Source organism: Dermochelys coriacea, chromosome 24, assembly GCF_009764565.3.
Source record: "Dermochelys coriacea isolate rDerCor1 chromosome 24, rDerCor1.pri.v4, whole genome shotgun sequence".
NCBI classification, from domain to species: Eukaryota; Metazoa; Chordata; order Testudines; family Dermochelyidae; genus Dermochelys; species Dermochelys coriacea.
The window spans coordinates 5,039,045-5,055,768 of NC_050091.1; the positions used below are offsets into that span (position 1 = coordinate 5,039,045).

The following is a 16,724-nucleotide window of genomic DNA, read 5'->3' on the forward strand; positions in this document are numbered from 1 at the left end:
ATCTCATGCCAAGCAACATGGAAAAAATCCAATGATGAGTCCTCTTTGTCTAGAGGAGAAACTGATCTAACATTTTCTTTCCTTGACATTAACATTTTGGAATTGGGCAGGACGGCACACCTTATTTATTTAAAGCATTACTGATTGGGGTAGCCTTGTGGGAACCAGATGTGTCCACAGGGGGAACTGCAGCCATTGTCTTATTCCAGCTTGTATCAGTACAAAATAATATAATGCAGTACAATCTAAAATTGTAGACTACACAAGGTTAATGGAGAGCTGAATGGCTAGTGGTTACTTGGATGCAATTCTGACTTGGGATCCAGGTGAAACAAGTTTGGTGGTCTCAAATTAAACCACACATTGTAAACAAACATATAATTTAACCCAATGGACAGATTTTTAGGAGAGGCCCAGGACTGGACTAGCTCAGGAATTATACATACTGGAAGAGCCAAATAGGCAAGCTTGCCCACCTCTGCCTATAGCATATTCCTCAATCTCACTCAGGAGTCTCTGCACTGAAGGAAGGATGGTTTTGTTGTTGAAGAACTAGCCTGGGACTTAAGAGGCTTGAGTTCAGTTCCCAGCTCTGTCACAAATTCTCTGTGTGACACTAGGCATGACACTTAGACAACAATTAGAGCCACAAAGGTAAGCCCATTCATGCATAGTTTAAAATCTGTACTGGAACGTACAAGAAGAGATGAATCAAAGATACACATCAACACGGGGATCAAAAGTTTCTAGAAACTCACATCATAGCCCGTGTCCCCAGCTAGCACATGGAATATGATGAGTACAGTACATCTTCCTGCAAAGTAAGTTACCTGTACATTTTACACAATCCTACATTTGAACAGAGGAACAAGATGTGACACTAGGCTGTTTAGTGTGCAAGCCATGTTAGTAAACTTACTAAATATAAATTCTTTAACAAAATCAAGCTACAGGCTTCTGGCTAACATAATTTGGCCTCTCTTGTAATAAGTAGACCTTTTTAAAGGCTAAGCACATAGTTATCTCAGCTATAAAAATACAGCAAGCACTTAGATGTCTATTGAAATTCTACCCTGGAAGTTTAAATATAAAACTTACTTCCTATTGCCTTGAACACCAGAATGATATGTTAGTATGGAATGGAGTATTTTACAGTCTGACTGCTAATAATAAGACCCTAATACATTTTGGCCCTGTAGGCATCTCCTGCATGACAGAGCATCCTATAACTTGGGCAACTTAAACCACTGATTTTCGCTTCACTCCGTGTAATGAAAAACATGTCATTTAACTTGAATGTAAAAGATACGCAATTGTATAAAGATCATCACAGCCTCAGATAGGGAAATGCTTTTAATAACCTACCATTCAAAACTTTGGACTTTTATACAAGGATCTCAACATGCTTTACAAAGGTAGACGTGGTTATCTCAATTTTACAGGAAAAGGAAGAAAAATTACTCAGATGGGGAAACTGAAGCAGAGAGGGACAGTGACTTGGCCATGGGTATGCAGCAAGTAGAACCCAGGAGTCCTGATTCTCATGCCTGGACTACACTTAAAATTTAGGTCGATGTAGCTATGGTCCCCAGGTGTGTGAAAAATCCACACACCTGAGGGTATGTCTATACTGGGACTTTGTCGGCAAAACTTTTGTCATTGAGGGATGTTAAAAACAAACAAAACAAAAAAACCACACCCCAAACAACAAAAGTTTTACCAACGAAAAGCGCCAGTGTGAACAGCGCTTTGTTGGCAGAAGCACTCTCCTGCCGACAAAGCCACTGCCACTCATGAGGGGTGGTAGTTTTTTTGTCGACAGGAGAGCTCTCTCCTGCTGACAAACAGCAGCTACACTGCATGACTTTTAGCAGCATAGCTGTAGCAGCACAGCTGTGTCGCTAAAAACTGTGAGCATAGCCATAGCCTATGTCAACCTAACCTCCAGCATAAACACAGCTAGGTTAACAGAAGAATACTTCCTATCGTCGCTTGCGGAGGTGGTGTTCCTACAGCGATGGAAAAACACCTTCTGTCAACATAGGCTGCATCTACACTATGGGGTTATGCCAGCATAGCTAGAGCATTGTAGCTAAGACAATACAGTCCCCATAGTGTAGACATTCCCCCACTCCCTAGATATAATGTTCACTGACACCTGAAGCCTACAGCAGTCCTTTGCTCCAGGTTATAAGAAGAATGTCATCCCTGCTGTACTACATTGACTTGTTTTGCAGTAGCACCCGGAGACCTCCACTCAGATTGGGGTGCTGTACAAACACCTAGAGAGACAGGGTCCCAACAAGGTCTATGAATGCCCAGCACCCTCCAAGCCTGCCAGCCCCTCTGGATCCTCAGAAACTGGAGACTAACAATACAACTGCTTTGGAGAAGGAGGAGGTGGGGATTAACAGGGGCTTAGTGGCCAGCTCTTCATCACACCCCTCCCTGTCCTATATAAGCAATGGCACAATCGGGGCAGGGATGAGAAGAGAAGAGGACAGCCCCTCTGCCTCCCATGCACAGGTCTCTCTGACCCAACCCCCCCACCTCCTATCCTGTGTCCAGCTGCCCCCCAGCCCCTGCTCTCCCTTTATCTCTCCCTCCCCACCAACTCCCTTCCATCAACCTCTCCCCTCCCCAATTCACCCTCCCCATCCCCTGCCCACTCTTCCCACATCCCGCTCAACTTTCCTCCATCTCCTGCTCCCCATCCCCAGTTCTCTCCCAGCAGCTCCTCTCCCTGTATTTCACCCTCCCCATCCCTTACCCCCTCTTCCCACATCCCCCACCCTCAGTTCTCCCCATCCCCCTTCTGCCCCTCCTCTCCCAATATTTCATCCTCCCCATCCCCACTTCTCTCCCAGCTCCTCCTCCTCTCGTATTTCGCCCTCCCCATCCCCACCCCCAGTTCTCTCCCCATTGCCAGTTCTACCCCAGCCCCTTCTCTCTCTCTCTCTCTCTCTCTCTCCATATTTCACCCTCCCCATCCCCTTCCTCCCTCTCCCCCATCCCTCAACTCCCCTCTCCCCAGCCCCAGTTCTCCCCCGCCCCCCAGCCCCTTCTCCCCCCATCGCCAGTTCTCCCCCACTCTCCTCTCCTCATATTTCACCCTCCCCGTCCCCTGCCTTCCCTCTCCCCATCCCCCACCCCCAGTTCTCCCCATATTTCACCCTCCTCGTCCCCCCATCTCCCTCTGCCCCATCCCCAGTTCTCCTCCAGCCCCTTCTCTCTCTCCCTATTTCACCCTCCCCATCCCCCTCAACTCCCCTCCATCCTCCTCTCCCCAGCCCCAGTTCTCCCCCAGCTCCTTCTTTCTCTGCATTTCGCCCTCATCATCTCCCCACAGCCTGCCCCCCTTCCCACATCTCCCACCCCCAGTTCTCTCCCCATCGCCAGTTCTACCCCAGCCCCTTCTCTCTCCATATTTCACCCTCCCCATCCCCTTCCTCCCTCTCCCCCCCCCATCCCCCTCAACTCCACTCTGCCCAGGCCCAGTTCTCCCCCGCCCCTCCTCCCCCCATCGCCAGTTCTCCCCCACTCTCCTCTCCCCATCCCCCAGCTCCAGTTCTCCCCCGCCCCCCCAGGTCTCTCCCACCCCTCCTCCCGCCATCGCCAGTTCTCCCCCGCCCCTCCTCCCCCCATCCCCAGTTCTCCCCCACCCCCCCAGTTCTCCCCCGCCCCCAGACCCAGGTCTCTCCCGCCCCTCCTCCCCCCCATCGCCAGTTCTCCCCCACTCTCCTTTCCCCAGCCCCCAGCCCCAGTTCTCCCCCGCCCCCCCAGGTCTCTCCCACCCCTCCTCCCCCCATCGCCAGTTCTCCCCCGCCCCCCCAGTTCTCCCCCGCCCCCAGACCCAGGTCTCTCCCGCCCCTCCTCCCCCCCATCGCCAGTTCTCCCCCACTCTCCTTTCCCCAGCCCCCAGCCCCAGTTCTCTCCCGCCCCCCCAGTTCTCCCCCACCCCAGTTCTCTCCCGCCCCTCCTCCCCCCATCGCCAGTTCTCCCCCGCCCCTCCTCTCCCCATATTTCCCCCTCCCCATATTTCCCCCTCCTCGTCCCCCCATCTCCCTCTGCCCCATGCCCAGTTCTCCCCCGCCCCAGCGCCTCAGCTCCCCTCCATCCCCCCCGCTCTCCCGCCGGTTCTGCCCCCGGCCCCGCCTCACCGGTACAGCCGCTTGGTGTGCAGCACCTTGGCCTCGGGCTCGCCGCTCTCGCCGGGGGTCCCGCTGCCCTGGCTCATGGCGGGCGGCCGGCTCCCTCCCTCAGCAGCGCCCGCTCCCCGCCGCCTCCTCCGCGCCGCCGCGCGTCCGCCGCAGCCACCGGCCCCGCGCGGCCGCCATCGCTGCGCCGCGGCCCTCTCCCCGCCCCCGCTCGAAGTCACGCGAGACTTCGCCCGCCACTCCGTGGTCTCTCGAGAGCGGGATTGCCCGCCCATGCCTCCGGCGGGCAACATGGCGTCCGCTCCGGCTTCACCGCGCGAGATTTCGCGGCCAGCCCCCCCTCCCCCACCGCCAGAGGGGTCGCTCTCCGCTGCCAGGACTTAGTGATGGCAACATGGCCGCCTCCTAGCTTCAACTGCCATTCCAATAAACTTTATTGACAACGCACGACGGCGGCAGACAGAAGGGGCGGCGAGGCGAGGCTGCAGTGGGGATGGGGACAAAGCAGGGCTTACCCCCACCCTCTGAGACTGCAGGGGCCTCAACAGATGCAGACAGAGGGCCTGATTCTCCTGTCACTTAACCCAGTTTAAATCCAGTAACAGTAATGGAGTCCCTCCTGATTTACACTGGTGAAACTGAAGGCCAAATCTGGCCCCGAGAAGCCAGGACCTAGGAATTGACATAGGTGAAAGTCAGTCAAACTAAACAGTCTAGGGGATCAGGCACTGGACTGGGAGCCAGGAGACCTTGGTTCTGTTCTGATTGGCCCCACTTTCACACTGAGGGTATGCTTTTTAATTAGTTTGTAAAGGGTTAAGAAGTGATTAATCAATATTTAATAAAGGGTTGGAGTCTAACAGGTTGCTTATGAATAGAGCCTTACCAAATTCACGGCCGTGAAAAACGTGTCACAGACCATGACATCTGATCTCCCCCTGTGAAATTTGGTCTTTTGTGTACTTTTACCCAATGCTGTACAGATTTCACAGGGGAAACCAGGGTTTCTCAAACTGGGGGTCCTGACCCAAAAGGGGGTTGCAGGGGAGTCGCAAGGTTATTGTAGAGTGATCATGGTATTGCCAACCTTACTTCTGTGCTGCCTTCAGAATTGGGTAGGGTGACTAGGTGTCCAGTTTTGGACCAGAACACCCGGTTGAAAAGGGACCCTGGCGGCTCTGGTCAGCACTGCCGATCAGGCCATTAAAAGTCCGGTTGGTGGTGCTGCCTGGCTAAGGCAGGCTAGTCCCTACCTATTCTGACACCGCGCTGCACCCTGGAAGTGGCCAACAGGTCTGGCTCCTAGGCAGGAGGGGCCACGAGGCTCTGCAGGCTGCCCCTGCCCCGAGCACCGGCTCCACACTGGAACTGGCCAATGGGAGCTGGGGGGGCGGTGCCTGTGGGTGAGAACAGCATGCAGAGCCGCCTGCCTACCTCTGCCTAGGAGCCGGACCTATTGCTGGCCACTTCTGGGGCCTGCCTTAGCGCCCCCCGATGCACCGCTGACCGAGAGCTGCAACCCGGAGAACCAACCCCCTGCCCCAGACTGGAGCCCCCCAAAACCCAGATCCCCTTCTTCACCCCAAACTCCTCATCCCTGGCCCCACCCCAGAGCCTGCACCCCCAGCGCTTAGCACAACAAGGTCTTGATTTCAGTGGAGGTCCCAAGTGCAACTGTAATACATAATATAATTAATCCTTAGGAAATCCACCCTGTATTGTAAGTCACGTAACCCTTCTAAAGACAGTAGGTTCAGGGTAGATCAGTGCTTGGATATGGGACCTAAGGGAGCGGAATTCAAATATATGTTGAGATTATGTTAATAGTTTAAATCAACAGGAGCAGCATGTTCTGAGTAAAGTCCAGATCTCCACCCATTGGGCAGTGCTGTGATGCGATGGAGTGAGGGAAGCTGAGTGTCTCTTCCTTAATTCAGGTTTCAGAGTAGCAGCCGTGTTAGTCCGTATTCGCAAAAAGAAAAGAGTACTTGTGGCACCTTAGAGACTAACAAATTTATTTGAGCATAAGCTTTCGTGAGCTACAGCTCACTTCATCGGATGCATTCAGTGGAAAATAAATGAAAACCCATTGTTTCATGGGTTTCTCTGTGTGTGTATATAAATCTCCCCACTGTATTTTCCACTGAATGCATCCGATGAAGTGAGCTGTAGCTCACGAAAGCTTATGCTCAAATAAATTTGTTAGTCTCTAAGGTGCCACAAGTACTCCTTTTCTTTTTCCTTAATTCAGAATTCTCTTTCTTTTCTGGAGTATTTAATTACAATGTCTGTAATTAGATCCTAAACATAATCTGATTGTGGGTTGTTTTTTGTGGGGGAGGTGGCTAGTATAATCAGGAGCCACGTTAGCTCTGTTCCCTCGTTTCATTTCACTAAATTGCTCAACATGAAAACGAATCTTGGAGTGTTTGCTTGGAGAAGTGGCTGTGGATACATTTTAACTGCTTCTCTCTGCCTCCAGGGTCCTTGTGAGTTATCCCAAATAAACACAAATATGGAGGGCAGCTTCCTGGTTTCCTTACCCCATGCAGATTAATCACCCAAACCATTGTCCAATCCAAGGGTTTGTACATACTGCAAACTAAATATTGATCTAAGATTTTGATGCTGGGGTCATCACTTATCCTGACGTCACTCACATCTGCCTACACACACATGGAGTTTATATTACTCCACGCTTATATATGCATACAGACAGATCCACACACTCCAGCACTAATACACGTAGACATCATAGTCACACATTATGCTTTCAACCCACACAGACACACACAACATACACCGTGCTTGTGTACACACAGACACACCCACACATGCCCCTCCCTACTTATTATATACACAACATATACACGTGCTCCACATTTATATACACACCATACTTACATATATACACACACACACCACACAGCATACACGGCATACATGCACCAAATAAATAAGTACACACGCAATGCATATGTGAGCACGTGCACACACATACACACACACCTCAAAGATACATATGCAAAGTTCAAACAATGCAATTACATACACATGAACAGGAAAACACAACACACCAACCTGAATGCATAATACAACATATCTATATATCGCACATACATGCTTTCACAACACAAGTATACAAAAGCATGTTAATAATAGTAATAATAAGGCACATATGCAAATCACACAAACATGCATGCGCAACACATGTATGGACCACACAAACATGCACACACAACACCTGAGCACACCACACACAACCCACGCACACAACCTCTGGGAACAGCTTTTTCTGCCGGCTGATTCAGTAGGTCCGGTGAAGCAAAGCTGCCCCTGCCCCTTTAATTCCAGCCACACCTTTGCTGGTTAAACAGGTTTGAGGTCCAGGCAAAGGGAAGAAGCCTCAGAAACATTCACAACCCGAGACAGCCATCCGCAAAACTGTTCCACTCTCCAGGTAAGCATCCCAGCAGGGAAATAGATCTCTGCCTTACTTTATTCATTTTCTCTTGCAGTTTGGTTGAGTGGAGGGGTTGTCCTGAAGATGGGTGCAGGAGGGAATTTTGTAGGTTGTCTGGGGGTGTGTATGTGTGTGTGTATGTGTGAGAGAGAGAGAGAGGGACAGACTGACAGACTCTGGAGACCTGGCTCTGCCACTGGGATGTAGTGTGACCTTGGGCAACTCATGTCACCGCTCTGTGCCTCGGTTTCCCCATCTGCAAAGTGGGGACAGTGCTACTGCCCTCTTTTGTAACGTGTTTCGAGATGTCTGGATGAAATGTGCTATGTAAGAGCTAAGGATTATTATTGGGTGTGCAGGATACACGTCAATACTTTATTTGTAACTTCTTTGATCCCAATCCCTCCCCTCCACCACTAACACTTTGGCAACCACTTAATGAGGGCCTCACAAATGGCTCTTAATCCCCCATCCTATATTGAGCCCCACATGGGCACACTCCTACATCTCTTTAAAATCAACAGGGCCAGATCCTCAGCTGGTTTTAGTGGAGAGAAACTGACAGACACCAGCTGGGAATCTGCCCCCTCCTCCCCCCGGGGATCCCTCATGGGTGCAGTGAGTCTGCTGGTGGGGAGTGCAGTGTGGGAATGAATAAATTAACTATGCTAGGTTTCAGAGTAGCAGCCGTGTTAGTCTGTATTCGCAAATGCATCCGATGAAGTGAGCTGTAGCTCACAAAAGCTTATGCTCTAATAAATTTGTTAGTCTCTAAGGTGCCACAAGTACTCCTTTTCTTTTAACTATGCTAGTTGACAGATCTCAGCCAATCCAGGAGGGATTGTCAATATTCATATATGCCTCCATTTTTTTTAAGAGTGATTAATATTGCAGGGGCCTTGGGCATTCATACATCTCAGTCCTTCCTAGTCTCTGCCTGTGGAACATCATAGTCTCGTCTCCTGAGGGCTGTCATACTTCAATCTCATTTCGGTTGTTGGGTGGCGAGGGTGGCCTGTAAGATACAGGTCAGACTAGAAGATCTGGTGGTCCCTTCTGGTCTTCCCTTTATGACTCAGTGGTATTCGGTATACGTCGTGTATGCCTGCAGTTGATAGGTACCTCCCAGTTCTTGTCGATCAGTGTTCACGTTGCTCCCTCTGGAGAGTTTTGCAAGGTGTGCGCATCTCAAATATGCACTAAGCAATTTTGCTCACCACCCGTGTAATAAATATTCCTCCAGGTAAACTGACAGGTCCCTGCAAGGATTGACCAGCCTGATTTTCAAAGGCGAAGAGCCCCGGCAAATGGGATGGGCTCTGGCAGAACTCACCCCTCCTGAAAATCAAGTCCTGCTTTTTTCATTGCCATCCGAGGTCCTGAACCCCAAAATTTGCATCTCTATTCCCAACATTCAGGGGTCTTTTGGTTCAGCCAACGCGGGGCCAGCCCCAGCACTGTAATCCAGATCCCAATTTCAGAGATGATTTGGATCCAACATTTAGGTTCAGTCTAGCAGAGGCGAGGCACAAAGTTCTGATCCAAAATCCGTGAAGTGTTTGGATTGGGTGTTTTTGAAAAGTCATCCCATTATCTCTCTAGGAGTAGCCATGAAGGGTTTGTGCACACATGGAGTTATTCTGGACTAGCTGTTGGGCCTTACCTTCACACCCAACCTTAATCTGAATTCACTTTCAAGTGTAGACAAGCTGTCAGTTCTGTTCTAGATCGAGGCATGCCCAGAGTTTATAGGAGTGTTTGGATGTGGGATTTTCCTCAGGGTATATCTATTATTTAACCCTTTCCTAGAGCCTCATAGAAACCGATCCTGTGGTTTTTTTCAGCAGCTGTTTCATCCCCTGGGTTTAATCATCTTAATAACAAATAGAATAGTGTTTAACTGAGCTCAGTGACACCGGTATACTTCCAGAGCAATTCCACCAACTTCAGCTGGAAGCAGCTTGACTTAGTGGGAGTCAGGACTCTTGGGCTCTCTTTTAACTTTGGAGGAAATGTGATTTGGTGGTTACAGCATGGACAGGAGGGTGACTGGGACCCAGGACTCTTGTGTTCTATTCCCAGCTCTGCCACCAATTTGCTGTGTGACCTTGGATTAATTGCCCCACTTCTCTTGGTGTCTCCAGTTTATAAAGGAGGGATAACAACGTCTTGGAAGTGTTGATTAATGGTTGGGCTTGTGAGGGGCGTTGGCCACTTGGGAAGGGTGATCTACAGGCAGCTTCTTATTGGTATCTCGTTGTGTATGTTCTTTGTCCCTCCATAGGTGGAGAACAGCGATGACAGAGGACAGCAACTAGACTCTGCACCCTTAAATAGGCGATACATTTTATTGCCCATACCACCACAAAGTCAGCCTCCCTCTGGGTCTGTCCCCAGCTGGAACGTCCCCGAAGGCGCAAGATGGCAGCTGCCGACCCTGGGGCTCACACAGAGAACGTGGCGCTAGTGGAGCTGAGAAAGGAGGCTCTGGAGCTCCCAGAGCAGAAAGTGGCCTGCGGCAGTGTCCAAGTCAAGAAGCCAGGAGACCCTGATGCTCCTCTGTCATGGGACCAGTCCCAGCACTCTTCCATGAGTGAGGTGGCCATGGAGCCCACCACCCCATCCCACAAGGCATCTGAGACAGAGAAGAGGCCAAGCCCTGAGGGGAGCCGCATGGGCCCCGAGCTGGGGCCTCCTGGAGAGGAGGAGGTTTTCCTCAGCTCCTCCCCTCTGCAGCAGGAGGAGGAAGAAGGGAACAGGGTGCCTGAGGTGGCCATGCATGTTTTCATCCCCATTGATCCCCACTGTATCGAGAAGGCCCCCGCGTGCCGAGTCTTGGCAGGGGGCAGCGACTGGAAGAAGAAGCAGCAGCAGCTGGAGGAGGAGGAGGCCATCGTGTGCTGTGAGAAGGAGAACAGTGACCCTGAGAAACTGGCCTTCCTGACCCACGGCCCCCTGAGCTGCCCCACGCGCTACGACGAGCCAGCTGCCTATGATGGTGGCCAGACCAAGCCGCTTTTCAAGAGGCTGCAGTGTCTCCAATGCCAGGACTGCAGCTCTGCCAACCTCAAGGCCGTAGCCTCCATGATCGGGGCCATGATCATCTTCCCCTGCTTCGTGTATGGGGCCTATGTCTTCCTGCCCTTCGATGCTCCCCTGATGCCAACCATGAGTGCCCGGCTGGTCTACACCCTTCGCTGCGGAGTGTTCGGCACCTTCCCCATCATCCTAGGTGGGTGGAACCGGGCGATTTGTTCCTCTCTGCCCTGGGGGATGTTCTGGCTCTGAGAGGCAGAGTGGCTGGCTATGGGGATGGGGACTGACTCTTCAGAAGAGCTGACCGCTCGCTATTCCCACTGGAGTCAATAGGGAGCTGCAGGGCGCTCAGCACCCCTGGAGAATTGGCTCATGGCCTACTCAGATCAGGAGTAACGGACAGCCATTCCCATCCAGTGGCTGCTTGGTGGCTGACATGAAACAAGATGGGTGGGTCTCAGCTCAGTGTCTATTGACCACATCCCCCAAACCACCAATGTGACCATCACTAACCAGCCCCCTGGCTGGGAAGCTCAGCTGAGAGGCCAAGAACTGACTGGGCCATGCACTCTTCTGTGCAAGTCATCAGGCTGAGCGTGAGAGGGAGGAAGGATGATGGGGATGGATCACTTGATGATTACCTGTTCTGTTCATTCCCTCTGAAGCACCAGGTATTTGCCACTGTTGGCAGACAGGATACTGGGCTAGATGGACCTTTGGTCTGACCCAGTATGGCCGTTCTTATGTTCTTATGATCCAGTGGTTAGGTTGCTATCTGGCAACGCAGGTTCAATTCCCTGCCCTGTGTGACCTGGGCAAGTCACTGATTCTTGCTGTGCCTCTATTTCCCATCTACACAATGGGGTAACAGCACTGCCCTGCCTCACGGGGGAGGGTTGTGAAAATAAATACATCAAAGATGGCAAAAAGAAAAGGAGTACCCGTGGCACCTTAGAGACTAACAAATTTATTAGAGCATAAGCTTTCGTGAGCTACAGCTCACTTCATCGGATGCATTGCACCCTTTGCTGACCCGACACTAAGGCCAGATCTACACTTAAAATTTAGATCTAGCTACATCACCTACGTGTGATTCTTTCACACCCCTGAGCAATGTAGTTATGCCGACCTAACCGCCAGGGTAGATGCCACTCGGTCGACAGAAGAATTCTTCCGTCAGCCGAGCTCCTGCCTCTCAGAGAGATGGATTAACTACCATGATGGAGAAACTCCTTCCATCAACGTCTACATTATGGAGCTACAGCAGCATGGCCGTGTCACTCTCATGGCTAGAGCGTACACATAGCCTCGCACTCTCCAACAGTCGCTGTGCCCCCAGTCCTGGTCTTCACCCATCGCTCCTTGCGTCCCCCACTCAGTTTTCTCTCTCCAATCCCACCAGGTCTGATCGTGTACGGGGTCTCCCGCCTCTGCTTCTCCTCGGTGCAGCCCTTCGGGGAGCTGCGCCGGGAAGTGGAGATCCACCAGCGCTACGTCTCCCAGTCTGTCTACCTCTTCATCCTCTACTTCTTCAACATTGCCGTGCTGGCCACCTACCTCCCTCAGGAAGCCCTGAAGCTCATCCCATTGCTCACGGGGCTGTTTGCCATCTCACGGTAAGCTCACTCCCCTCCCATATGGCGTAAGATCCCTCCCCAGGCTACGTTTAAATGGACTACAAGCTGAGAGCAATGAGTCTAAGCCCAGAGCAGAGCTAGGATCACAACGGGGAGGTGGGTTCTTTGGTCCTTCCGTTAATTTAGTGCTGGGGGAACATATCAGCATGGCTGGAGTTCGCTCCTTCATCCATGAGACAGGAGAGCTTGGGTCCCGTCAACATTTAGCCAGGACTCAGAGATTAATACTGCTCCTCCCCCACTCATTTGGAAAGCACCAGGGGTCTTTGAAGACCACTGGAGGTCCAGCATAGCGATTTTAAATCTCATCCAAAGATAGTGCTTCCAGTAGCACAGCACCCCCTAATGCTGGGGGATTGGAGTCCATTCTGACTCAGAGGGGAGCACGCCCTCTGTTGGGTCAACCCCCTGCTCCCTGCAGGATAGCACCACACTGGAGAATAGGGGTCAGAACTGAGCCCCCTAGCTTCATGCTGGGGTGCTGGAGTCACCCTAACTCAGAGGGAAGAGTGTCACCGGTTCAGTCACCCACCCGACTCCTTATCACCATACTGCAGCAGCGGGATCAGTACCAGGGCTTAATTTGTGCCAGGGTTTGTTAGGGCTGAGCCCCAGCACCTCTGGGCTGGGCAGTTCAGAGTCCCGGCACCTCTGGGCTGGGCAGTTCAGAGCCCCGGCACCTCTTTCGTTACAAATTCAGCACTGATCCCAAGGAGAGTTTCCCTCGCTGAGGCATTAGTTTCCCCTAGTGCCATGCTGGCGTCTGTACTGACGCGAAGGGAAGAGCGCCTCCTAGTGAATGGGCCACAATACTCCCTGAAGCACCCTGGCTTTCCCCTAGAGGTCTTCCATCCTGCCAGCTTTGACTGTGGGCAGCTGCAGGATGGCTGCCCATGAGCGGCGCAAAGCCAAGACTCAGAGTGTTAAACCAGCAACCTGTTCCCAAATCCTATGGTTGTCCACCAGCCCTGCCCTCGGGTGGAGTGCTCCTCGGGCAACCGGGCCCTGTCTCCTGACACCCCCCGACACCCGGGCCTCTTCTCTTCCCCAGGCTGCTGTACTGGCTGGCCTATGCCATGGGCCGCTCTTTCCGCGGCTTCGGTTTCGGCCTGACCTTCCTGCCCCTGCTGACCATGCTCCTGTGGAACCTCTACAGCATGTTCATCCTGGAGCCCGAGAACATGTTCGCCACTGCCGCCAACGGCAAGCAGGACGCCCAGTTGGAGAAGCAGAGCCGGGCTGCGGCGCCCAAGATGAGATACTGGGGGTAAAGGACGGGACAAGGGGCTCTGGTGATTGGCAGCAGGGAGATGGGTTTGACGGTGATGAACAGAGCCCGGATGGGGGGCTTGGCCGGGGCGCCCACATTTCAGTGCATGGGTGCCCTGATGCCCAAGGGACTGGTTCGCAGATGCGCTGAGCAACCCCCAAGTCCAGCTCCACCTGGTGCAGGCTCTGAATTCCAAGCCTTAAGTGCTGAAATGAGTGGCCAAATACAGACCAGGCATGGGACCCCATCCATGCATGAAAACTATGGGCCCATCAGCGCCTCCTACTGGAATCAGTCAAGCAATTGAATTCCACCAGCTAATCAGCTGGCTTCAAAGGGTTAATTCTGTCCTCCCTTTAACTTGATCCAGACCTCAACTAGCTATTTATATTCAAATCATCCTTTCTTCTGATAACTACAAAGCAGGTACTCTTGGATAATTAGATCATGGAGTAACAGTCACCACTATGGAGCCTGGGAATAAGAAAGATACTTGCTAATAAAAGTGGACTTAACGTTTTCACTGATAAGCCTCATTAACTGCACTGATAAAGGCGGGGAGATCAGGCACTTAGCTCTGTCTGAGCCAGGCTAACAGATTAGGGGTATGTCTATACGCTGCAGCGCACCTGGTGAAGACGTTCTATGCCGATGGGAGAGAGCTCTCGGTCGGCATAAAAACCCCCCCCTCCGTGAGTGGCAGAATCTATGTTGGCAGGAAAAGCTCGGGAGGTGGGGTGGGGGGGATTAGTTCAGTATAACCGTTGCTCAGGGGGACGGATTTCACACCCTGAGCGACGTCGTTATACCAACACAGGTTTGTCGTGTAGATCTGGCCTCACTCAGGGCATGGCTACACTGAAAACTTCAAAGTGCTGCCGCGGGAATGCTTTGAAGTGCGAGTGTGGTCGCGCACAAGCACTGGGCGAGACCTCTCCCAGCGCTCCTGGTAATCCACCTCCTCGAGGGAATTAGCTCCCAGCGCTCGGAGCCTGTCCACACTAGCGCTTTAAAGCACTCAGACTTGCTACGCTCAGGGGGGTGATTTTTCACCCCCCTGAGCCAGCAAGTTAGAGGGCTATAAAATGTAAGTGTAGATAAGCCTTCAGAGGGTCACCGCGAAATACAAGGTGGAACAGATTATTTAGCATAACATATTTCAAGGGACCATTCAAGGTGAAGTGGCCCATTAACACCCCTCCAGTCCTAGGGAGGAAAGGAATGGGGGGGAAAAGAGTTATTAGTGGGTTTCAGCTTGTTCAAATAAGCCATAAATCCAGCATCTCTATTCAGCCCATGGTTTTTATTGTCTAGCAAAGTTAACGGGCCACATCCCCATGAATGGTTCCTTGAAATATGTGTTAACTACTTCTGTTCCACCTTGCATTAAGCTGTGACACTGGGTTTCCCAGACCTGAACAACTCTGTGCAGCTGGGGAGCTGGTGTCTCTCACCAACAGAAGTTGGTCCAATACAAGATATTGCCTCGCCCACCTTGTCTCTCTATACTGGAATAAGCAGCCAGCGCTGTGCCACTGTGATTTCACCCACTTTTCGGGGGGACGGGACTTGGTTTGACTCATCCTTGCAAACGGAAATGTGTACAGCACCAAGGGCTCTTTGGCCAGACTGATGTACGGTCTTCCGGATTGTGTATTGATTTTGGCGAGGTGCAGCCATCTCTGAGGCTAACAGCTGTGGCTGGGGCTATTTTCCTTTCGGTTGTGAAACGCTACAGGGCAAACAGTGGATGGAGGGCATAGGGGACATGCGGAATCAGTAAACAGCTTCCCCAGGCAAGTGGAAGAACAAGTTTCATTAGTGGGTGGATCAAGATTGATTGGTATCGGGTCACTTTATTTTACTTAACCGCGGGCTGGAGTGGGCTTTACTTAATAAAGGCTTTTGCAACCAGCATGCTGGGCCTATTCCCTCCTGCTAGACTTCTCCCTACCCCAGGGAATCGGGTGAACTGTTATTGTCCCTGTAGTCTTCTCAGAACTCCCCTCATGGTTTCTGAAAATGTGAATCCACCCCTGATTTGTTTGTTTGCACATACATTCTTTCTTTTAACCTATACAGCGCTAGGGTCAAATTAGCCATTAGGGATGTGATGAAGTCTGCATCACTTGAAGTCTTTAAATCAGGACTGGATAGCTGAGACAGAGATACTCTAGCTCGACCAGAAGCTATGGGCTTGCTGCAGGAATCACCTGAGGACGTTTTCAGGCCTGTGTTACACAGGAGGTCAGGGAGGCAGTGTGGTCTAGTGGCCTGCACTGGGACTCAGGAGATCTGGGTCCTATTCCTGCCTCTGCCACGGGCCTGTTGGGTGATCTTGGGCCAGTCGCTTCCCTGCTCTGTGCCTCATTTTCCCCATCTGTAAAATAGGGATCATGATCCTGACCTCTTTTGTAAAGTATTTTGAGATTGACTGATGTACAGGGCCATAGAAAAGCTAGGGATTATTATTAATATAGTTCTGGCCTTAAAAGTCTATGACTGAAATTCTGGCACCTCCCAGGCAGCCAGGCCTCCATTAGCCATCACCCTCCTTCCAAAAAAATAATTTGCAGAGAGCAGCACAGAGGTGGGGCGTAAGGAAAAGGAGGTATGGACTACATAGTTTTGCAGCGTGTGGCCCCCAGCCAAGCAAAGCATCTCTGTATAGTCCCTTGTGCTGGCTGTCCTTGGTTCTGTCAGGAGTGATGTACCCTGGGGGCTGTGACAGGGACTGCTGCCAGCTTGGCAACAGGGAATTTGGGGGGGTTCAATTCTACTTTTTACCTTCCAGTTTTTACTCTTCACATCATGCAAAGTTTATTGTTTCTAAATAGATTTTTTTAATCTGATGGCTCTTGTGTTGTTTCGGGGGGGGGGAGAGTTACGGTTTTTTTGTTTGGTTTGTGTTTTTTTGGACTTGGTAACCACTTTTGCTAAATACAGTGCAAGGTATAAAGCAGCTCCATGTCTGAGTACTCAGTGTTCAGTACTGATTTTATCATCTTTGTGTGCAATACGCATGAATAAAACCTTTCCCATGGGTTTCTCATCCCTCCTTGTTTTCCTCTTTAGGCTAGTTATGGTTTAGCAAATAACATTACCTAGGATTTTCAAGAATGCCTACTGATTTTGGCTGTCCACCTTGAAACACCATAAAG

The 16,724-nt window shown here is 51.3% G+C and overlaps 2 protein-coding genes across 2 annotated transcripts in view; one reads left to right on the plus strand and one right to left on the minus strand.

Moving 5' to 3' along the window:
• The window catches only part of SMG5 (SMG5 nonsense mediated mRNA decay factor), a 45,628-nt gene extending 41,304 nt beyond the window's left edge, over positions 1 to 4,324 (minus strand). Inside the window, exon 1 of the mRNA XM_038382510.2 lies at positions 4,161 to 4,324. Coding sequence (XP_038238438.1) covers positions 4,161 to 4,237 — 77 coding nt within the window. The 5' untranslated portion in view covers positions 4,238 to 4,324. The remainder of the gene's footprint in view (positions 1 to 4,160) is intronic.
• A 268-nt stretch (positions 4,325 to 4,592) lies between these two features.
• On the plus strand, positions 4,593 to 16,615 carry TMEM79 (transmembrane protein 79). Its single transcript, XM_038382515.1, has 5 exons — positions 4,593 to 4,945; positions 7,535 to 7,617; positions 9,905 to 10,852; positions 12,059 to 12,272; positions 13,345 to 16,615. Exons 3-5 carry the CDS (start codon positions 10,042 to 10,044, stop codon positions 13,562 to 13,564), a joined length of 1,245 nt encoding a protein of 414 aa, XP_038238443.1. The 5' UTR covers positions 4,593 to 4,945; positions 7,535 to 7,617; positions 9,905 to 10,041; the 3' UTR covers positions 13,565 to 16,615.
• Positions 16,616 to 16,724: the final 109 nt, after the last annotated feature.

Coding starts and splice junctions, on each gene's coding strand:
- TMEM79 (XM_038382515.1), top strand. CDS start 10,042: ATGGCAGCTGCCGACCCTGGGGCTCACACAGAGAACGTGGCGCTAGTG. Junction 10,853..12,058: donor CACCTTCCCCATCATCCTAG/GTGGGTGGAACC, acceptor CAATCCCACCAG/GTCTGATCGTGTACGGGGTC. Junction 12,273..13,344: donor GGGCTGTTTGCCATCTCACG/GTAAGCTCACTC, acceptor TCTCTTCCCCAG/GCTGCTGTACTGGCTGGCCT.